Consider the following 23,902-nt stretch of genomic DNA (forward strand, 5'->3'; position numbering starts at 1 on the left):
CAATCACTTCCAGGCTCATGGAAGTGTATTGATCTGTGGGAACCTTAATGCCAGGACAGGTAGGCTATAGAACCAGGTTCTATTAACCCACAGGGAGACAAACATATACCTGGCCAAATCAGCATTCCCCTCACTACGGTGGCCCTGAAGGAAGTGCAAATCACAACAGCAAATCAAAAAACACAACGGCAAATAAGAAAACACAACGGCAAATCAAAAAACACAACAACAAATCTAAAAACACAACAGCAAATCAGAAACGACAACGACATTAACCAAACTGCAAAAGATAGGTACCCTCGGGCGACATGAGTCGTCACTGATTGGACTGGTGACTACGGACCACCAGTCCAATCCAATCAATTTCTGATTTGCCGTTGTGTTTTGTGATTTGTCGTTGTGTTTCTTGATTTGTCGTTGTGTTTTTTGATTTGTCGTTGTTTTTTCTGATTTGTCGTTGTGTTTTCTGATCTGTCGTTGTGTTTTTTGATTTGTCGTTGTGTTTTCTGATTTGCCGTTGTGATTTGCACTTCAGGGCCACCGTACCTCCCTTTACATCCCCACAGAAACAACTTTGACGAGTGGCCACCAAATGCTGCAGGTATGTCGAACACTGGGTCTGTTCATAGTTAACGGCCGGCTTCGAGGGGACTCCATTGGTCCCAAATTTATCAAATCAGAAACACAGACAACCAGACAACCCTGAGCTCCATCTCCAATATTGGGAAACACTGAAATTATACAAAAAACACTGAGAACTAAATGGGAGCAACGTGCGCAGCACAGCTCCATATAATTGAAGAATCTATTGATTCAAATGATTTCTGGAAAAAATGGCACTCTTTCAGCAAACCACACAAAGAGAATTGGCTATTCAAAATGGTGATATATGGAAAATATATTTTTTTTAAAACACTTTTAAAACCTGTACAGTACCATCACACTGAATCCAGCCTTAAATGATCTCATCAACAAACATTACTGTAGAAGAGCTACTGGCTAAAATCCAGGCCCTGCAACCAGGGAAGGCCAGCGTTCCTCACCTGATTCTAAATGAAACGATCAAAAGTTCAGCACTGACATTTTAAAATTATTCAACCTGGTTCTGAGCATTGGACATTTCCCTGACATCTGGAGTAAAGGAATTATCACACCAATCTTTAAAAGTGGAAATACATTTGAACCATTATTCTGCAGCATCCTAAATAACTGACTACAAGACTTCCTCAGCGAACACCATGTTCTGAACAAGAGTCAGATCGGATTCACGCCACAGATCATATCTATACCCTCCACACACTCAATCATAAGCATGTCCACCAAAACAACAACAACATTTACTTCTGTTTTGTAGACTTCAAAAAAGCTTTTGACTCAATTTGGCATGACGGTCTGTTGCTGAAATTAATTGAAAAAGGTGTAGGGGGAAAACCTATGATATTATGAAAGCAATGTATACAAATATTACATGTGCTGTGAAAATTGGCAAAAGGGAAACAAATTTCTTCCCACAAAAAAGAGGAGTGAAACAGGGCTGCAGTCTCAGTCCCACTCTGTTTAACATTTATATTGATGAACTGGCAAAATCACTAGAACAGCCAGATATCCCGGGTTTCACCCTCTCTGACACACATTAAATGTCTACTTTTTGCAGATGATCAAATACTGCTAGCTCTATCTAAAGAGGCACTACAAGAGCAGAACTGGAGTCAGACCTGGGCCCTGACAATCAATCTGGAAAAGACCAGATTTATGGTCTTCCAAAAACAACCCAAGTGTCAGAGAAACCCGTACAGGTTCTCACTGGGCTCTACCGACATAAAACACACACACACTTACACATATTTGGAACTAAAAATAACCTCCACAGGAAACTTCAACCTGGCTGTTAATGATCTCAGAGACAAAGGAAGAGGGGCTTTTTATGCCATCAAAAATCTTCAAACATCGATATACCTGTTAGAATCTGGCTCAACCCATTGTACTGTATGGCAGTGAAGTGTGGGGCCCTCTTGTAAATCAAGACTTTGACAAATGGGACAAACACCCAGTGGAAACCCTGCACACTGAGATCTGCTGAGAATGCAAGAGCATTCTCAGAGTCCTCAGGAACACCCCCAACAATTGCTGCCGAGTCGAGCTAGGCCAATTCCCCCCTTGAATTAGGATACAAAAAAGAGCAATCAAATACTACAAACTCCTAGCCTGGCTAACACCAGACTATTCTCAAATAAGGTCTAGTCTGGCAACGAGCAATGGATTTCTCCGTAGAGGAGGTGTGGTTTAAGATCCTCCAGAGCCGTTTATTGGGCGCTTAGAATGTCTATCAAAAGCATCTGTAGGTAGCTCTTAGCCAATCAGATCAGTTATACCAGATGACGTAGTAGAGCAACAGAGATGGATGTTTGTTGTGTGTGTGTCTGTGAGAGAGTGTTGCTTGCTGCTTTGCTTCTCCAGTTCTTGCTTTCTGCAAGATTATTTATTTTCACGCTTTATTCCCCCTCATGTCATTCTACCACACACATCCACTGATTTTATGGGCAATAAACAAGCTGCTGCGGGTCTCTGGGGGCTCCGCTGTCCCCCGGCTCGGAGCCAGATCACCGGCGGTGATCTGCGGTCTCGCCGGTACGGCGCTAATCACCGGCGCTACCGGTGATCTCGTTCTGAGCCGGGGGACAGCGGTGCCGCCGAGAGACCTTTCGCCTTTCAACTTTCGCTCTAAACTATTTAAAACGCCGTCTACAGCTAAAGAAAGTTTCGCGTCTGCAGCAGCCATGTTGGATCCGGAAAACTACAAGCTTCCAAATTCCGAGTAGTACGCGTCATCATCTTGCTGTCCCTCCCCGCTCTGTGATTGGATCCCTAAAACAGGGCTAAGAAACGGTCCTGGATTCCAGACCCTTTCGCAGTTCGAAATTAAATTCGAGCGCGCAAGGCAGTCTGGGTATACCCAGGCTAACAAACTCCTGAAAACAAGTGACCAGGAGGAGAACATGGAGAGGAGTTCCCTCAGCCAGCTAGTCCTGAGGCTCAGCTCCTCTCCGGACAAACCAGATCAGAATGAAAGAAAAAGAACATTATGTTAGCTATTGGACATCTACCATATAAACGCAAAACAAACTCAAATGCTCCTCAGCTGTGAACAGAGAATACACAGTGTCCAACTATCTGAGCACTGTGACTGATGGGAAGTGAGACAGACGTTGACTAGGTCCAGACTCAGTGATCCCAGCCTGGCCGTAGGGACCGGCTGCCGCAGACAGACCTGGCTGCCTCCAGAAGACCGGCTGTGTCAGCTCTGTCCACGGAGAGAGGTGGAGATAGAGCAGCACTTCTTATGTTTGTTCTCTACCAAGACCAGAGAACAAAGTTTTTTTTACTAGGATGAGACGTAAAGTCCCAGACTCTGCTTCCCTCTCTGAGCAGACTAAATGCAGCATATACTTGGTGAACATAGTATCAGAAAACCAGATAACACATAGAACACACACACTCCTCTATTACAGCTAACACAGTCATATATTGTTGTTGTCTCTTTATTTATTTACTTCATCAATTGTATATTTGTCATTGATTTGTCTCACATTTTATCTATGTATATGTTGTGAAATGTATCCACATTGTTTTGTATTGTATATATATATATGTGTGTGTGTGTGTGTGTGTGTGTGTGTGTGTGTGTGTGTGTGTGTGCGTGCGTGTGTATATATACACACGCACGTATATATATATATATATATATATATATATAAGCACACATTCACTCCTCTACTACACAATATTGCATCTCACACATTGCTATATTGTTGTTGTCTTTATTTACTATTTTACTTAATAAATTGTATATTTGTGATTAGTTTGTCTCAAACATATATTTTATGAAATGTATCTATTTAGTTTTATTGATTCTTATATCTTACTGTTTGTAAGAGTAAAAGTTTGTGTTGTCCAAATATTTGGAAAAATTGTACTTGTGCTTTGGCAATGTTGTTTTTTTTTTTAACTTTCGTGTCAATAAAGCCTTATTGAATTGAATTGAATTGAATTGAATTGAGAGCGAGAGAGAGAGAGAGAGAGAGAGAGAGGGGGAGAGAGAGAAGAAAGACACAATTTATTTATTTTTATACCTTTTTTTTTACTAATTTCACTATTTTTTTAAATTCTTAAAATTATCTCTTTATTCATTTATTTATTCTTGTTTTAGTCTTTTTTTTACTTAATATTTATTATCACTATTAGGGTAGACAGGGATGGTTATAACACCTTTTAATATTACAATATATATTTTTTCATGTCTTTATTTATTCCGTCCTTTTAAATGTTCTTACTCTCTCGAAGTTTTAATTCCTTTATTTATTTATTTTTTTATCTCTTCATTTATTTATTTTTCAGGTTTTTTTCTCTTAATATTTATTATCCATGTTCCTTGTTTTGTGTTTGTGTCTGATCACAACCAGATGCAGCTGTGTGTTGTCCTGCAGCCAGGGGGCGCTGCGGAGTATCACAGAGTCACGGCAGGAAAACAGGATCTCTGTGAGTTATCTTATAGGTTTTTTTAATAGTTTGCCTTCTTTGTTATTGTGATTATTATCCAGATTTCTGCACCACAGAGTGTCAGAGTGATCCTCATATACACAAAGCTACAAAATGTCAAAAGTGTCTCGAATCAAATCTCAGCATGGATTCTCCTGTAGAGGTCTTGGTGTCTGAATGTTGGATTCTGGAGGAGTTCAAACATACACTGTAACAAATTGCAAATAAGAAAACAGCCAAATTGTGACAGTAACATACTGTTTTCCATTAAAAAGGTATTATACTGTGGAAAACAATGTATTCTGGGCAATATTTGTAGGTAGCTTGCCGTTTCCCATAAAATATATGATATACATATATATATATATATATATATACACTACCGGTCAAAAGTTTTAGAACACCCCAATTTTTCCATTTTTTATTGAAATTCAAGCAGTTCAAGTCAAATGAACAGCTTGAAAGGGTACAAAGGTAAGTGGTGAACTGCAAGAGGTAAATAAAAAAAGGTAAGGTTAACCAAAACTGAAAGATAATGTACATTTCAGAATTATACAAGTAGGCCTTTTTCAGGGAACAAGAAATGGCTTAACAACTTAACTCTATGGAGTCTTGGGCTATTTTGTCCATTTTTTAATTCTTTTCATGTCTTTGTAAGTCATTTTGTATCTTTTGGTGTCTTTTTTTGTCATTTTGTCTCTTTTTTTGGTGATTTTGTGTCTTTTTTTAGTCCTTTAGTTCAACATAAAATGTGATTTTGAATCTTTTCTTTATTTTCAAAACACTATCATGCTCAATAAAGAATTTTAAATGTGCATTAATTTCAGAGTAGACTGAGACATTAAACTGCATCATTTTCAATTAAATTCTGGAAAAGTTGGTGTGTTCTAAAACTTTTGACCAGTAGTGTATATATATATATATATACATATATATATATATATATATATATATATATATATATATATATATATATATATATATATATATATATATATATATATATAGTCTATATAGTCTCTTCTTGTACACATTTTTAATGGCTGTATTTTACTTAACTAACTCATTCAGTATATGGTATATTAAAATGACTGAGGTTACAGTGAAGACAGCGCTTAATTCATAGTAATTGACTTTCAGCCAGTAATATGCTCTATTTACAAAAAATGACTGCATTGTATACTGTAACAATATTGCAACTAGCTTCAGCATTGTAGCCTACTGTGTTTTAGTCTACTGTAAAAAATCAAAGAAATGCAGGATTTTACTGTAATTCAGTATGTGGTTTTATCACAGTACCATACTGTAAAGTAAATAACAGTAGAGGAACTGTAAAATGAACAGTACAACGCTGGCAACCCTGCTGCCAGTATTTTACTGTTAATTTACAAGACAATTGTTTACAGTGTAATTATTAATTATCCAGAGTTTAAATGTAGTTAAATTTAGCATGAAATCAGCTAAAACAAACTGTATCAACCCTGGAACACCTTTAGAGACATAACACTTCATATTCTCACATCATAATGTTCTACACCATGTTACACTTCAATTCACTGATTACATTTGATTTTTTCAGATGATGAACACCTTCTCTGAGACGTCTTCTAATGACCTGCTGTGACGTTGTTTTATTTTATATGTAGTTATATTTGAATTTCAAGTCCCTCTTCTCTGCCACATTTCAAAGCATTTTATTTATTCATTTAATTTCTGTAAAACATTTAATCAGTGTGTGAAATATGACGCACCATATATAAACATTAAACCACACAGCAGTTATAATAATACAATAATATATATGATGAATATGACTCTGATGAGTTCTGTTAGATTAAAATGTTTATCTCTGAACTTTTACTCCTGGTTTGTTTGTTTTTATTACTTTTACTGAAATAGATTATTCGTTTTCAGCGCAAATTTTAGTCTCAAGAATTATTTCATGCTCACTTATTTTTTGTCAAATTTAAAAATAAAAAAGTTTTTTAAAAGATGAGAATTAAATAAAATAATGTTGTCACTGTAAACATTTTTAACATTTTAACTTTATAATTGTACAGTGTAAAATAAAAAAGGGAATTTTTCCAGAAATTTCTTGTTTTTTCTACATTAAGTGCAAATGCCATAAAAAGGTAAATTACTTTTATTACAAATATGAATCATAAAATAAATTTTAAAAAATCTTTAACTTAATATAATGGGACAGTTTTACAGTACTTTTTAATTATTTCTTGTTAAATTACAGTGAATTCTTTGGGGAAATAATCATATTGCTGAATGTACAATTGAGGACATTTTCCTTTTTTGTTTTTTAATTTAATAAATAAAATGAATATAAAAAATAAAATAAAATATTTACATTCATTTCACAATATGATATGTATTTTATGTATTCTTGCATATAATTCAATGATTTAATTTAACATCCAAGACCATTAAGCAATTGAATAAAACTGTAAATAAATCTATTATGTCCCATTATATTAATTTACTGATATCAACTTTCATTTTATTGTTAATACCTGTAATAAAAGTAATTTACCTTTTTATGGGATTAGAAAAACCCTGTAAAATAATCCAGTAAATTTCTGGAAAATTACAAAGTGATTAAAAATCTTTCCACCAAATTAAAGGGGGAAAAAGACAGTAGCCTAGTTACACTACAGATATATATGTTTTACATCTAGATATTTACTGTTTATTATCTGTATTTTTAAATAAATTATCAGTAAAATAACTTAACTTAATATAACTTAAAAATAACGGTTGTTAACTGTTTTTTTGATTTACGGTGCTGCGAGATTCCCCCCCCCCCGTTTTCGAAAGATTTTTTTTTACAGTGTATTATTAGTTTGATATTTGAGTGATGATCGAATATATTAAAGTAACATTGCAGTCAGCTGTGTGTGTGTGTGTGTGTGTGTGTGTGTGTGTGTGTGTGTGTGTGTGAGTGTGTGTGTGTGTGTGTGTGTGTGTGTGTGTGTGTGTGAGTGTGTGTGTGTGTGTGTGTGTGTGTGTGTGTGTGTGACGCTGCTTCCTGCCGCAGACACACCGCCCTCGCCTCTCTCTCTCTCTGCGGCGGCCGCCTGCTACAAACAACGGGAACACAGAGCCGCACCAGGACCGGGACCGGACCGGACCGGACCAGGACGACACAGGAGAATAAACAAAGGAGAAGAAAGAGACAGAAACCATGACGGAAAACATCAAAACCCACGTCATCCTGCTGTCCTGCGGCAGCTTCAACCCCATCACCAAGGGACACATCCATATGTTCGGTAAGTGTGTGTGTGTGTGTGTGTGTGTGTGTGTGTTTAGGAGATAAATATCACACGTAGCTCCATCTGTGAGCTGAATCCAGTGAATGTGGTCGGGGTTTGGTCGCTGTCCAGCAGGGTGGTGCTGAAATGGGCGACGGCTCCACGTCCGCTGATCACAGCTGTGACACACACACACACACACACACACACACACACACACGCAAACGCACACACAAAGAGCTCAATAAGCCTAATATTTTCAACATGACGCTACCCGGGTCGTCGCGGCCTGAAGCCGCTTAAACGAGGAAATTTATATGGGGGAAAACACGGGAATGTTCGTGTGGAGGCTCCGCCGCTCTGAGGCCTCAGAGACGCGGCGTGTGGCGCAGCCCAGAAAACAAGCAGCTCCTCAGAGACTCAGAGAGACAGAGAGACTCAGAGAGACAGAGACTCAGAGAGACAGAGAGACTCAGAGAGACAGAGATTCAGAGAGACAGAGGGACAGAGAGACAGAAAATCAGACTCAGAGAGACAGAGAGACAGAGACTCAGATACTCAGAGACAGAGAGACAGAGACTCAGAGAGACAGAGACTCAGAGAGACAGACAGACAGACAGACAGAGAGACAGAGACTCAGAGAGACAGAGACTCAGAGGCTCAGAAATACAAAGACAGGATGCACAGATATTATTATTATTATTATTATTATTATCATAACAAAATACAGCATTGTTTAATAGCATCATTATGATTTAAAAAGTATTGCAGTTTTAAAAAACATATTTAAAAATGTAATAGATGAATATCCGACAATTATGATCTAAATGCACATTTTTCAAACTGATTATAGTTTCTTATATTTAGTAATCTGATCCCAGTAACATGTAACTACACAACTCTGATTCTTTAGTTGGTAGTTCGCTTTTTTTTAAATAAACTGTGCAGATAATAATCTATTAAATATAAACATAATAATATAGACCATTGATGTATCTGCTCATTATCTCATATTAATATAATGTGATAATAATGCAGTTTGTTTCAGTTTGTTTGTTTGTTTGTTTGTTTGTCAGACTCTCTGAGTCTCTGTCTTGTTGAGTCCCTGTCCCTCTGAGTCTCTGTTTCTCTGAGTCTCTGACTCTTTGAGTCTCTGACTTTTTGAGTCTCTGTCTCTCTGAGTTTCTGTCTCTTTGAGTCTCTGTTTCTCTGATGCTCTGTCTCTCTGTCTCTCTGTCTCTCTGAGTCTCTGACTCTTTGAGTCACTGTCTCTTTGATTCTCTGCTGGTTCTCTGGACACATCAGTATTTATTCTGGTGACTCGTCATAATCTGAGCTCACTTTCGTTCTGAGTCCACCTGACCCAGAGACTGGACGTGACTCATCAGGGATCTGCTCTCTGTTCACGCTCGTTGCCTCGCTGCCTCGCTGCCTCACTGCCTCGCTGCCTCGCTACGTCTCGTGTTGCTGTTAGAAAAGTTGTTGGTTTTTGATGATAAGTGAAGCGATCAGTCAGCTGGTCTCATGTCTGCCTCCAGGATCGATCAGCTGATCCACTCCATCAATACATGCTTATTGTTTACATGTACGGGGGCTTACCGGTGCTCTGCTGGTAACATTTTTGTCTTGCTGGTTGTCCTGAATTATTTTTCCCAATCGTAGTTTAACCCGCTCATGTGCTCTGCTACTTCATAACAAATATTCCTGAGACCACAACAGTCACCTCTCTCTCTCTCTCTCTCTCTCTCTCTCTCTCTCTCTCTCTCTCTCTCTTTACCGTTTTTTTGTAATTACAGGGGGGGGGGGGGTTGTCCATTTTACATCTTATTTGTCCATTTCATGTCTTTTTTTGGTAATTTTACATTGTTTTTTGGTCATTTTAGGTCTTTTTTGGTAATGTTTGAGCGTTCACAGCAGCAGAAATCAAACGATCAGACAAAACAGGAATGCTACCTTCATCTCCTGGAAGCTGGTTATCTCTAAATGATGAAGCACATTAACAGGCTCCAGACATTACCGGGCTTGGCCTCATCTTGTTGAAACATTGACCAATCAGAGAGCTCATATCCAACCCTTCAAACACTGTGATGAAGATATAAAATTGTGTTTTTTCTCCTCAAATGTACTGTAAACTGACGTTAGTGGGCAGTGAAGGGAACACGTGGCAGTTCATATGAAATATTGAAGAATGTGAATCAGTGACCGATGACAGGCATGCTGTGTGTGTGTGTGTGTGTGTGTGTGTGTGATCCAGTCGGGGGGGGGGGGGGGGGGGGGGGGGCGGGGCGGCTGTAAATGTCATCAGCTGAGTCATGGTGACCTTCCAGAGAGAAACAAACTCCCAGCATGCTCCTTTAAAAACCAACAGAAAAATAAAAGCGTTTTATTTTGGAGGTCAGTGTTCCTGTTATTCTGTCCACCTGCTGCGTTCAAACCAGCAGCAGCACAGCAGCCATGTTCCCGTCCTGACCTATTTTCACCAGCAGCTCCTCCGTATCTCTCTCTCTCTCTGTCTGTTTCAGCATTTCTTCTTCTTCTTCTTCTTCTTCTTCTTCTACTTCTTCTTCTTCTTCTTCTTCTTCTTCTCCTTCTTCTTCTTGTCCCCACACTGCAGGTGGAGAAGAAGAATTAATCAGAGCGCCACAAAAACATCCAACATGATCCCAAAATCGTTTTTTATTCAAATCTAGATTTAAAAAAAGACTAAAATCAGTGTCAGTAATGATATATATATGTATATATTTATTAAGTTCCATCATGTTTATAAATCATATAATATCATCCAAACATGCACGTGATCACAAGAATGTCACTAACATTTCAGCGAACTGAAATCCAGAATAAACGGCAGGTTTCCCCAACCATTAGAAGAGCGATTAGGACTGTTGTTCACTTCAGGAAACTGCCTGTATGGGATTAAATGACTCTCCATGAATAATGAGATAAGATATTCCTTTATTAGTCCCACAACAGGGAAATTCAGTGCAAAAACAGTGTATGAAAACAGTGTATAGCCTAATTGGAAAGAGACATCAATAAAAATAACAATAAACAGTTAAAATACAATATAAACAAGAAGACAAATAGAAATTAGGAACTATATATAGACTTGAAATTCTACATTGGGTTCATTGAATCCACAAGAGTCTCAGCTTTCCAGTCAGACCCGATTTATGCAGCTCACATATTGTTTAGGGACCCCAGGATGCACAAAGAGGAGACTCGTGGGTTATCAGCGTAAAGTGGGCATGTCAGTAAAGAGGAGACTCATGGGTTATCAACATAGAGTGGGCATGTCAGTAAAGAGGAGACTCATGGGTTATCAACATAGAGTGGGCATGTCAGTAAAGAGGAGACTCATGGGTTATCAACATAGAGTGGGCATGTCAGTAAAGAGGATACTCATGGGTTATCAACATAGAGTGGGCATGTCAGTAAAGAGGAGACTCATTGGTTATCAACATAGAGTGGGCATGTCAGTAAAGAGGAGACTTGTAGGTTATCGGTATAAAGTGGGCTTATCAGTATAGAGGAGACTCGTAGGTTATCGGTATAAAGTGGGCATGTCAATAAAGAGGAGACTTGTAGGTTATCGGTATAAAGTGGGCATGTCAGTAAAGAGGAGACTCGTAGGTTATCGGTATAAAGTGGGCATGTCAGTAAAGAGGAGACTCATAGGTTATCGGTATAAAGTGGGCATGTCAGTAAAGAGGAGACTCATAGGTTATCGGTATAAAGTGGGCATGTCAGTAAAGAGGAGACTCATAGGTTATCGGTATAAAGTGGGCATGTCAATAAAGAGGAGACTTGTGGGTTATCAGCATAAAATGAAGTAAAGGGATGAATAAAAATGAAACATGAAAGTAAACAAAAATGTGATTAATACACAGGTAAATAAATAAAGCATATTTATGTGAATTGAGGCCAAATCATTTATTTTTAATATCATTTTTAATGTTGTCTCTTTATTGTTGAACCTCAGATTCAGTACTTGAATAAATGTACGTAGTTACTCCTGCTCTGGCTTCATGTTCCACATTTTCATCACCAAAATGTTTTCTGTCTGTTTCTTTTCTTGTCTGCAGAAAAAGCGAGAGAATATCTGCACAAAACGGGTCGCTTCATCGTGATCGGGGGAATCATCTCGCCAGTGCACGACTCATACGGAAAGCCTGTAAGTCCCGTCGCTGTGCAGACAGACACCACAGACATGTTTCCTCAGTAATCAGAGTGGATGAAACGCCTGCAGCTCGCTGCTGTTGTTCTGCACTAGGTTGCTTCCCGCTGGAGTTAATGAAGCTCTTGTCCTACTTTCACTCTGCCTCTAAAGAAACACACAACATGAATAATAAATGCTGCAGAAACATCAGGAATCTGTGCTTTTCAGCTCATGCTTTATTCATGTTCCACATTATTCATATCAGTTATTATGACCTCGTTAATAAGGCGACTTTTATCATACCGGAAACAAGCTGACGAGCCCCCAAACTGATTCTTACGCTTATCCTTATATATATATTATATATATATCTACAGGAAGAAATATTCAGATGCTTTACTGCAGGAAAATCACAAACACCACCATGTAAACATACTGTTCAGAGTATTTTATTTTTGCCATTCTGAACTTTACATTTTCCATTACATTTATCTGACAGATTTTGTTTATTTACGATCCGAGATACATTTACTTTCAGTCATTTTTCTTTATTTTTTAAATATTCTGATTTATTAATTTAATATGTTTTAATTAAATTTTTATTTTTATTTATTTATTTGATTTTTTATTTATTTTTAAGAATTCAAATTCATTTTTTGCTTTTTAATTTAATTTTTAAAAAATGTATGTATTCGATTTTTATTTTAGAAATAATTATTATATTATTTTATTTTGATTTAGTTATAAAAAATAATAATTTTTTAATACAATTTGTAATACATTTTTTATAAATTTTAAATAAATTTTAATAAATACATTTTTTTAATACTTTTTTTGTTTGTTTGTTTGCTTTTTTTCATTTATAAATATCATATTGTAAATATTCTCACTGTTTTTACAAACCAAACAATCAACCGATAAGTGGAGAAAATAGTCAGCAGATGAATCCAGAATGAAAATAATCATCTTTAATAGTTTAAAATGTAAAATTCTACTTTTGTATTAATGCACTTAAATTAAGTTAATGTTCTTAATTCCATCTTAAATTATTTTCACTTTGTTTCTGATGAATCAGGGGTTTTTGGCTCTAAAACTACAATACCCATGCTGCTCTGCTGCTGTTGCCATGGAGAGAAGTCAGTCAGAAGCTCATTGGTGACCCAGAATCTGAATCTGAGTTCTTTCGTTGAGGTTTTTCCTGCGCACAGGCTTCTGACGGTTTTATTCATTGTATACATTCTTACAGATCTGTTGATCTTTTGTTTCCCATTCATCTCAGACTGACTTCCTCCCACTCTGTTTACATCCTCACCTGCAGGAGTGTGTTCAGCATCTGTTAAAACAGGTGGAGGGGATTCAGTTCATGAGCACATTAATAATTGTCTTCAGACTGAGCTCAGATCAGTCACACTGCTCAGGTGTGTTTCAGGCTCTGGGACACTAAATGGAACTGAGCCTTTGTTAATTAAATTAGTTTCACCTGTTTTTTTCTGGCTCCAACAGTTTTGTCTCTCCCAGAGTCTCCTCTTTATAGACATGCCCACTTTATGCTGATAACAGTCAGTGTTTCTCCTGCAGTAAATGTGTTGTTGTGTCCTCTTGTGTGTGAATCTTTGTGCATCCTGGGGTCCCTAAACAGTCTGTGAGCTGCATAAATGGGGTCTGAGTGTAAAGCTGAGATTCTTGTGGATTCAATGAGCCCAATGTTCTTCATGTGTGATGATGTTAGTGAGTGAAACTTAAGCTCAGTGTATAAGATTCACAATAAGCAGCAACACAACACAAAATACACAAATCTACTAAATGTTAAAAGTTCCTTAAACAAGATCACAGCATGGATTTTACTCTGCTGGAGTCTGAATGAGGGATTCTGGAGGAGAATAAACAGTTTTATTGGTTCTATAGTGTTTTAAAAAGTTAATTTTGGCTCCAAATCTGTGTAACAAATGGTATCAACCCAAACATTTGACAACTTATGAGGTATAATTGGTCATGAGAGGGGACTTAATATAGACATGAATAACGTCTGTCTGTCTGTCTGTCTGTCTGTCTGTCTGTCTGTCTGTCTGTCTGTCTGTCTGTCTGTCTGTCTGTCCTCAGGGTTTGGTCCCCAGCAGACATCGTCTCACGATGTGTCAGCTGGCCGTCCAGTCCTCTGACTGGATCAGGTGAGACACATTCAGTCTTGACTTTTATGAATCTCTTTATGAAGATAAGAAACCTGAACCTTAAACCAGGCTGGAAACATGACAGTAGTCCATTATTTACAATATGTGGAGACCCAAATAGTGGGAATAGTGTTTATATATGAATTCTATTTTATTACATTACATTTTTTTTAGAAATAATATCAGAGAAATTCAACTTTTTTCTAATTTCTGTCAAAATGTGTTATTCTGCACAAAGACATCTTTGAGTTGTTCTCATTGTGCTGATTCCTTAGAGCTGCAGGACTTATAGATTTATATAGATTGTATATATTGCAGGACACAGTGAGTAAAATGTAAAAAAATTAAAATTTAATTTTTTTTTCAACATGAAAAACAAACAAACAGTATAAAGAAAAAAAAGACAAATAAAATCCTACCAAGGGGTACGAAGGGTTAATTGAAATTCTACAACGTCTTTATATTAAACCTTTTAAAGCACATTAACCCTTTATCGGGCGAAGAACTATATTTGGTAACTTCAGTGGATATCAAAATGGGGTCCCCTTGTCTCTCTGTTTGGTCGTAGAACCACATGGACTTGTACAAATACAAACCGGAGGGGGGTTGCAAATTTACTAGATTAAAGTGCCAAATCTACAAGACGAAAATGTGCAGATTTAAGAAATTTAAATGGGGAAATCTGCTCAAAAAAAGTTGCAGATTTACGAGACAAAAGTGGAAAAAAAAAAAAACTTTTTTCTCGCAGATTCACCACTTTAAATCTCATAAATCTGCACATTATTTCTCGTAGATAGATAGATAGATAGATAGATAGATAGATAGATAGATAGATAGATAGATAGATAGATAGACAGACAGACAGACAGACAGACAGACAGACAGACAGACAGACTGACTGACTGACTTTATTTATCCCAAGCTGAGAAATTACAGGTGATTTGACACCTTAATATCGTAAACTTTTTTTCTCAAAATATTACCCCCCTCCCCGGGTCCGTATGTTTTTTTTTACACATTCTGGCTGTATGTAATATCCTCCAATATTCTCTAGGGTTGAAATTTGGAATTTGGAAGTATTTCAATGAGTGCCCTATTAAGGGTTAATATGTTCTAGTAGGAACCTGAACTGAAATGATCCGTGTGCAGGACAGGTGTGATGTTTGTGTCTCTGGCCCCGGTGCAGGGTGGACCCCTGGGAGTGTTACCAGGACACCTGGCAGACAACCTGCAGCGTGCTGGAGCATCACCGCGACCTGATGAAGGTGAGATGCACTGTAAAAAATGTTTGTAGAAATTACAGTAAAACACTGTCAAATTGCATCAGAAATAGGTCGTAAAATTGAACATTGTACATCACCGTAGTAGATACTTTTAATTACTGTAAATCAAAGAATAGCATAAAACTTTAAATTCTACTGTCATAAACTGTAGAAAACACACAGTTGTGCTGTAAAAATAAACAATTTTCATGTAAAATTAATGGAGAAATACCATGATAACACAATTATCCTGAAAGTAATGGGATTATTCAGTATAAATTACAGTTTTTTTGCTGATATTTACATTTACATATGCTCACTGTATTTCTTACGGTGAAGTTCTGGCAACCACAGCTGCCGGTATTTTAAATAAAACAGATTTTTTTTTACAGTGTGGCGCCTCGCTCTGAACTGTTAAATAATAACTTAGATTAATGGAGAGTCAATATTCCTGACTATCACTGTAGGAGGTTTAGTGAATCTCACTTTATCTTTTTACCTTCATACTACTTCATGTTTGTTCCTACACACTATACAAAACTACAAAAAAACAATTTAAAAAAACAGCAAAAAGTCTGGCAGCAAAGGTTGCCATACACTTACTGTTATTTTATTTTAAAATATGGATAAAATACAGTTAATATCTGTCTATTTCAAAAAATATATATCTGTGAAATAACTTTTTTTTAACTTAAATATGACAGTAGGTGAAAGTTTTTTTTTACAATTTCTTTCAATAATAGTTATACATAAACTTTCTGTTTCACTGTCAGAGAACAAAAAGTTTCCTTAATCTTACATTCAGCAATATGTGTATTTTTTGTATTTTTACAAACAATTAAGCGGTTGAATAATACTGTAAAAAAAATATATATTAAATAAATTATAATAATAATAATAATAAAACATGAAAAATCCTGTAAAATAATAAATGTCTGGAAAATAACTTGTTTAACAGTGTACAGTTGTATAATAATATGTATAATAATTTTAATGTGTCTATTTTACAGCCATTGTCCACAACAGTATTCCACTTTATATTACATCATATTTTTTATTATATTGGACATATATTTTATATTTTATTCCTGTTTTTCATGTCTCACATTTTCATTTTTACTTTTACAATTCTTTTTATACTTTTTTATGTACTCTGTTTATGTTGTTGTGGAAAATAAAAATACTTTTTAATGTCTAATATTATTCAAAAATATTTAAAAAGTAAGTGTGAGCCATTTTATTGTATTATGAGCTCGTAGCTCGTTGTTTTGTGTTTTTTTAGTATTGATCGTGATGTTTTTGCTCCTCAGAGAGTCACCGGCTGCATTCTGTCCAACGTCAACACGCCGTCCACGACTCCTGTGATTGGTCAGCCACAGAACCAGACTCCTCCCATCTACCAGAACCACAGCAACATGAATCACAAGCCCACGGCCAGTGAGTCGCATCCTCATCACATTCAGACATCCGCAGAGATAATAAAAATGCATTATTTAATGTTCATACACTGCAAAAAAAAGCCAACTTGTATTTTTTGCCTAAAACAGTGATTTAAGTTGGTAAAACTTGGAAATATAAATTATTGACATTTAGGGCAATAATGTAAGTTAGCACAACAAAGGAAGCCAATTGTCTGCTCAAAAACAAGTTTGTGAGTTGTTGTTACTTATATCTTTAAGTTGGGGTTCACAACAAGGGACAATAGTTCTGCTAACTCTTATTTCTTTGTTGTGAAATGCGGGAAAGCGGTGAAATTCGGTCATTAGCGAAAGCTAACGGCTAACTGATGCTAGCGGCTAACTGATGCTAGCGGTGCTGCTTGTTACAGCTACAAGAGTAGCCATTAGCGTATCAATGCTAACTCAAAATTGTGGTCGCAACCATAGAGGTCGCAACATTAGCTGACATTTCATAGCGGCGTTACAATCGTGCCAATTCAGCACATTGTAGAAGTTAGCAGAAGTAAGGATGAAAAGTTATTACAATGTAAAATTATAAGTTCAAAAATCTGAAGTCAGAGTTGAGCAAACTCAAAAACAACACTTAAAATATTTAGTTTAATTGTCCAACTTAAAATTTTATCGAAGTTTGTTGCCTTGAAATTTTGAGTTCACCCAACTTTTCTTTTCTTGCAGTGTACCACTACATGCAACAAGCTATTGAACCTGTTTAACCCATAAGAACCCACGGTGACACCTGCGTAACAAACAAACAAACTCTTCTATAATCTCCCATATTCAGCTTTATGCTTCACCTTAACTCATTAAATCTCTAAGCGACGCATACTCAGCACCCTGGTGTGGTGGTCATGTGACTTTGACAAGAAGTGACTTCTCCAAAATATGGCTGTGACTGGAAACAGAAATGTGAAAAAGTAGATAATTTCGAAAAGCTCATTTTTTGTTACTAGGCTAAGTTTAAACCCATTTAACAATTCCAGTCTGTTAATAGGGAACTGAACAAATTAAAGTCACAAGGGGGGACTTCCGGTGATGCGGACCGAGTAGCAGCGTTCGGTGTGAGCTCCCGCATTGTCGATGCAAAAATATCCTGTTACTTATACCTAACTCAGCCAAATTCGGTAAAACATTCGCAGAAACTCAGCTGATGTCACTGGACCACTTCTGGGGTAAAGCTTTTGTTAAAATGGCTTCAAAATCCGCGAAAAAGGAGAAGAGGGATGTTGCTGCTAGAAACACGGATAGGGCGCAAGATGGCGGCGTGGAGACTGAGGAGACGGACGTTCTGAGCCCAGCAATGACCAAGGCCATGGCCACATTTACGGCAAATATATCCCAGGTTATAGAGTCTAAGTTTGATTCTTTTCTGCAAAAGATTGGAGACATATCGAAAGAGTTGCAAGACACAACCAAGCGTGTTGGGGAAGCTGAACAGCGCATCTCCACAGTGGAGGACGAAAGTGTCGAGACGGAAAAACGCCTCTCCTACCTGGAAAAAGCTGTGGTCTCGCTGCAGGAGCGTCTGGATGACCAGGAGGATCGAGGTAGACGTAAAAACCTCAGAATAATCGGCCTGCCAGAATCTTCAGAGGGCTCCTCTGCGGCACAGTTCATGGAGTCGTGGCTTCCCAAAGTTTTGGCACTGACCACCAAGGACGGGAAAATAAAACTGGAAAGGGCGCACCGGGTGTCGGGGCCAACGAGGAGGGGAGCCGACTCGTGCAGACTTTACCCCCGCGCTATGATTGTAAGATTTCACCACTACGGCGACCGGGTCCGGGTGCTGGAGGCGGCCAGGCGGGCGAAGGAGGTCCGCTTTGAGGACAACAGGATTTTCCTTTTCCAGGACTTCTCCAGCGGGACTCAGAGAAAACGTCGGGCTTTTGACGAGGCCAGAAGGAGGCTCCAATCGCTCGGTCTACACACCTATGGCTTAAATTATCCTGCAACTCTGAGGATCACCGTGAATAACACTACCAAATCCTTTACCAAGCCCGAGGAAGCTATGGCATATATAAACACACTGGGTGGGGAAGGTACTGTACTGGACGAATAAATGTGAGTAATTATGATCTTAAGATCTAACAATTTAGTCAGGGTCTGTGACGAACGAATTGAAAGTATAGTTCATGCTGCTGTAGCATTTCCTTCCGAAGCCTAATGTTTTGGAGAGCTAATGTTAGAGGCTGGCAGTAGCAGAATATCGTTAAGTTTATTGTGTTAAGGGCTTTTGGACTCTTGTTTCGTTGTTTGTTTTTCGCCCTTCTGTTTCAAATCAGAAGTTAATTTTGGAAACGGGGCCAGCGCGGCACGCAGCCATAAATGGTTGAACTTTGCCGACAGATGTCGGACATGCCCGAGATGGCCCGGAAAATGCCGGAGGTAGCCGGAGTTGGCCGAAAGTAGCAGCATTTGATTGACTGGCCCTGCCATACGGACTGTATGTACATCTCCTGCTGTCACCACCAGGGGGTAGCACAGATTCTTTTTTATTATCCTTTTCCTCTCCTCTATGACTTCATATATTTGTTTTATGATGGTTGGATACCAATTATTCATATTATCTGACTGAGATATCCCTGTTATCTGTGTGTAATGTTCTGTGTGAAAAAATCCAAATAGTAGAGGAACATCAGCTTAGTGGATGTAGGGCTGATTTAAATAACTGACTGCACTCGATCTTGCGGACTCAGGAACATCATAGCCGCATCTGAAGTAAGGTTAAGAGGCCCTAGTAAGGGTTTCTCTTCTGAAGTTGGGGTCTCCACCCTTCATTTTATATTGGGTCCCATTCTTTTTTTGGTTCATGGGAGACTGTGTGTATATAGTTGTGTTCAGGGGTTTATTCTAGGGATATGGGAGACAGCGCAGCTATTTGAGTTTCTTTTATTAATTCATTTTTTTCTGGTCACAATGTATGGCACATGGAAGAAATTAGAGTATGGATAGTATAATGCATACAGACTTAAGGCAACGACCGATCCTTGCTATATTTAATTTTTTACAACTACCATGACTAATTCTGTACTTAAGGTATGTACATGGAATATTAGAGGCATACATCATCCTGTGAAAAGAAAAAAAATATTGACATATCTTAAAGGGGTTGATATAGCACTACTTCAGGAAACGCATCTAAAAGACATAGAACATAAAAAACTCAAACGAGAATGGGTAGGACAGGTATTTTTTTCGTCGTTCACTTCCAATAGCAGAGGAGTTTGCATCCTTATTAACAAACGTCTTCCTTTTACACTGGAAGCCTGTACTAAAGATAATGCAGGAAGATACGTCGCAATAAAAGGAAGCCTGTTTGGCGAAAATATTTCTATTTTAAATGTCTATGCCCCACCAGGTCATCCTCCTGATGTTATAACAAAAGCTTTTTCAGAAGTAGCAGAATTAGACTGTGCTCATTCAATTGCTGGCGGAGACTTCAATTGCATATTAGATCCTCACATTGATAAGTCACCCGCTGAAGGAACTAGACCTAATAAGCGGGCACGAGCAACAGCTGATGTTTGTGAAGAACTAGGATACCTGGATGTGTGGCGAACGTTAAATCCAAACAATAAAGAGTTCACATTCTTCTCTGGAGTGCATAAAAGTAGCTCTAGAATAGACTACTTGTTTGTCCCTAAAACAATGTTGTATTCTGTCTCATCTTGCGAGATTGGGAGCATTACGATATCAGATCATGCTCCGGTTTACTTAAATTTCTCACATGGAGAGGCCCAGCAACGATCGAGTAAATGGCGGTTTAAAAACCATCTGTTAGATGATCCCAATTTCATATCTTTTTTTCAGACTGAATTTCAGATATTCTTTTCAATTAATAACACACCTGATGTATCACCTTCTATTTTATGGGAGACATGTAAGGCTTATTCGCGTGGTCTGATTATTTCTTATGAAAAAAGCACAAAACGAAAGCGTCAAGAAGAGCAACGGAAATTGGAGATACAGCTATCTGAGTGTGAGAGGGCATACAATCGGAACCCTACAGATATTAATCTTAAAGCAACTTTGACCACAAGAGCAACACTTAACTCGCTGCTCACTCAGAAGGCAGAGCAGAGTATAAGATTCGCAAGGCAAAAACTATATGAATTTGGTAACAAGCCCAGCAAGTATTTAGCCAGCCTGGTCAAGTGTAGATCTGATTCTCAGAATATATCCTCAGTTAAAGATGTCTCTGGGCAGGTGAAAATGGATAGCGATGGCATAAATAAGGTTTTTACAGAATTTTATGAAAATTTATGTACAAGTGAGCAGCCAGCAGGGGTCGCTAAACTCATGGAGGGCTTTTTCTCCAATCTGAGTCTGCCCAAGCCTAATGACCAACAAAAGACAGTATTGAATGGACCTATAACACTGGAAGAAATAACTGAAGCAGTTCGTGTTTTACAATCAGGAAAGGCTCCGGGTCCTGATGGCTTTAGCTCGGATTTTTATAAACATTTTAAGCCGCTGTTGGTGAAACCTTTACTTGCCATGTTCAATCACTCTTTTGAGAAGAGAGCTCTTCCAAAAACGCTTACAGAGGCGAATATTAGCCTGATTCTTAAGAAGGGTAAACCAGCGGATGTGTGCTCATCCTACCGACCTATCAGCTTACTAAATCTTGATTTTAAGATTTTATCTAAAATACTAGCCTTAAGACTAGAGAAAATCCTTCCATTTATCATTAATAACGACCAGACAGGGTTTATTACTGGAAGGAACTCGTGTAATAATGTTAGAAGGTTACTCAGCATTATTCAGCTGTGTCAGCAAAACAATCTTAAAGGTATGGTAGTGTCATTGGATGCGGAAAAAGCGTTCAACCGTATAGAATGGGATTTCTTATTTTTTACACTCAAGGAATTTGATTTAGGTAAAGAGTTTATTGAATGGGTCAAGTTGCTTTATCATAATCCACTAGGGGCTGTTATCACCAATGGTAAATGTTCTCCCTATTTTGCTCTCAGGAGGGGCACACGTCAAGGGTGTCCCTTATCACCTTTGTTATTTGCGATCGCAATTGAGCCACTGGCAGAAGCCATTAGAAACCCACTCAGCTGTTCATGGTATATCGATTAATCACAGACAACATAAGATTTCCCTGTATGCCGATGACGTTTTACTGTTTATCACTCAACCAGAAATATCCATTATGTCAGTCCTTACTGTTATTAATGAGTTCAGTAAGTTTTCTGGTTACAAAATAAATTTTAGTAAGTCAGAGGCCATGCCATTGGGTCAGTTGCACCACTCCCTCCCCCCCGGCTTATCACCCTTCAGATGGGCAACAGAAGGTTTTGTTTATCTAGGCATATTTATTACTCCTCTGCTGCAAAGGATGTTTAAAGCAAATTTTCAGTCTCTACTTAAACGCATCCACAATGACCTAGAGAGATGGTCATCCTTACCACTCTCGATGCTGGGACGAATCTCTTTGATTAAGATGAATATTTTACCTCGTTTGCTCTACAAATTTCAAATGATTCCAATCCTACTAAATAATAATACTATTAAGACAGTGAATGGTTGGTTTAGATCATTTATATGGAACTGCAAAAGACCAAGACTTAAATTTGCAAAATTGCAATTGCCATCGGGTCAGGGAGGATTGGCAATTCCCAACATTAGACTGTATCAAGTGGCCTCCCAATTTCGATATCTAGTAGATTGGGTACGGAATGATCCGGACTCTGTCTGGCTCGATATTGAAGCATAGAATTTGGGTAAACCGTTGCAATTAGCTAGTCTCCCATTTATCCTGAATCGGAATAAACTAGAGATTGCAGATGGTAATTTCATTGTGAAATCCACGCTAAAGGCTTGGGACATGATTAAGAAATGGGAAAAAAGAATTGATGTTTTATCTCCAATTACTCCAATTCAAAGAAATACAGATTTTCTCCCAGGTATGACTGATAGTGGGTTTGCTCTGTGGGAAAGTGCTGGAATCACAACTTTGAAAGACTTATTTGAAGGAGACAGAATGATGTCATTTGATCAATTAAGATTGAAATATAAGCTATCACACACACATTTCTTTAGGGTCTTGCAAGTCAGAAGCTTTATACAGAATCCAATTCGGCATAAATTTACTTTGGAAATGTCACCATTTGAACAACTACTATACAAAATACATAACAATAAAGCTATAGTAAGAAGATGCTATGAGGCCTTTCATAAGTCCAATAAGACTAAAAATACAATTATGCAAAAATGGGCTCAGGATCTTGGGGTGGCAATAGATGACGATATGGAGGCGGACATATGGGAGCATGCTAACAACATCTCCATATGTAATAGAGCAAAGGAATCACAATTTAAATTACTGCATCGCCTCCAGATATCACCTGAACTCAGACATAAGATGGACCCAAAGAAATCAGCTCTGTGTATGAAGTGTAATAAGGAAGTTGGTAGCTTTATACACACAGTATGGACGTGTGTGCATATCCAGGATTTCTGGGTAGCAGTGGCTCTGAAATTAGATTTGGTTTTTAATAAGGACTTGGATCTGAAAACAAAAAAAAAAAAAGAGAAAATGTTGTATATGTGAATAAGTTGTGAAACATAATTACTAATAAAGATATACTTTTTAAAAAAAAATTAAAGTCACAATTTTGATATATGTTATGGAAATGCAAACAAAAAGGCAAATGGTTGTTTGTTTTTATTTATTTTTGATTTATTCTTATTTTCTTACTTAAAAACAAATCTGAAAATAATTTATTGTTAAACAGCACTATTAATGTCATCATTTTGATAAATGTTGTGGAGATGCAAAGACAAAAGGCAAATCTGTGTCTCTGTAAGCAGAAAATGTGTCTAGTTTTTTTTATTTTAAAATAAGAAATATCATAAACATAAATACCATAAACGGCCAATGTATCGAATATGTCACATCACAGATCTTTGACATTTAGGGGTAGTTTTTTTTTTTTTTAAAAGATCATAAATGTGTTCTATGTGGTCCACTTGTTCTGTTGTCTATCACCCATAATTTTCCTTTAAGGATTACTGGGTCTGGGTTCTTATGGGTTAACATGTTAAAATATAT

At 37.5% G+C, this 23,902-nt stretch overlaps 1 protein-coding gene across 1 annotated transcript in view; it reads left to right on the forward strand.

Moving 5' to 3' along the window:
- Positions 1 to 7,625: 7,625 nt before the first annotated feature.
- nmnat2 (nicotinamide nucleotide adenylyltransferase 2) overlaps positions 7,626 to 23,902 on the forward strand; it is a 34,906-nt gene continuing 18,629 nt past the window's right edge. The window contains exons 1-5 of the mRNA XM_059345051.1: positions 7,626 to 7,814; positions 11,882 to 11,970; positions 14,056 to 14,123; positions 15,310 to 15,388; positions 16,696 to 16,822. Of these exons, the coding sequence (XP_059201034.1) occupies positions 7,730 to 7,814; positions 11,882 to 11,970; positions 14,056 to 14,123; positions 15,310 to 15,388; positions 16,696 to 16,822 (448 nt within the window). The 5' untranslated portion in view covers positions 7,626 to 7,729. The remainder of the gene's footprint in view (positions 7,815 to 11,881; positions 11,971 to 14,055; positions 14,124 to 15,309; positions 15,389 to 16,695; positions 16,823 to 23,902) is intronic.

The sequence above is a fragment of the Centropristis striata genome, chromosome 11, assembly GCF_030273125.1.
Source record: "Centropristis striata isolate RG_2023a ecotype Rhode Island chromosome 11, C.striata_1.0, whole genome shotgun sequence".
NCBI classification, from domain to species: Eukaryota; Metazoa; Chordata; class Actinopteri; order Perciformes; family Serranidae; genus Centropristis; species Centropristis striata.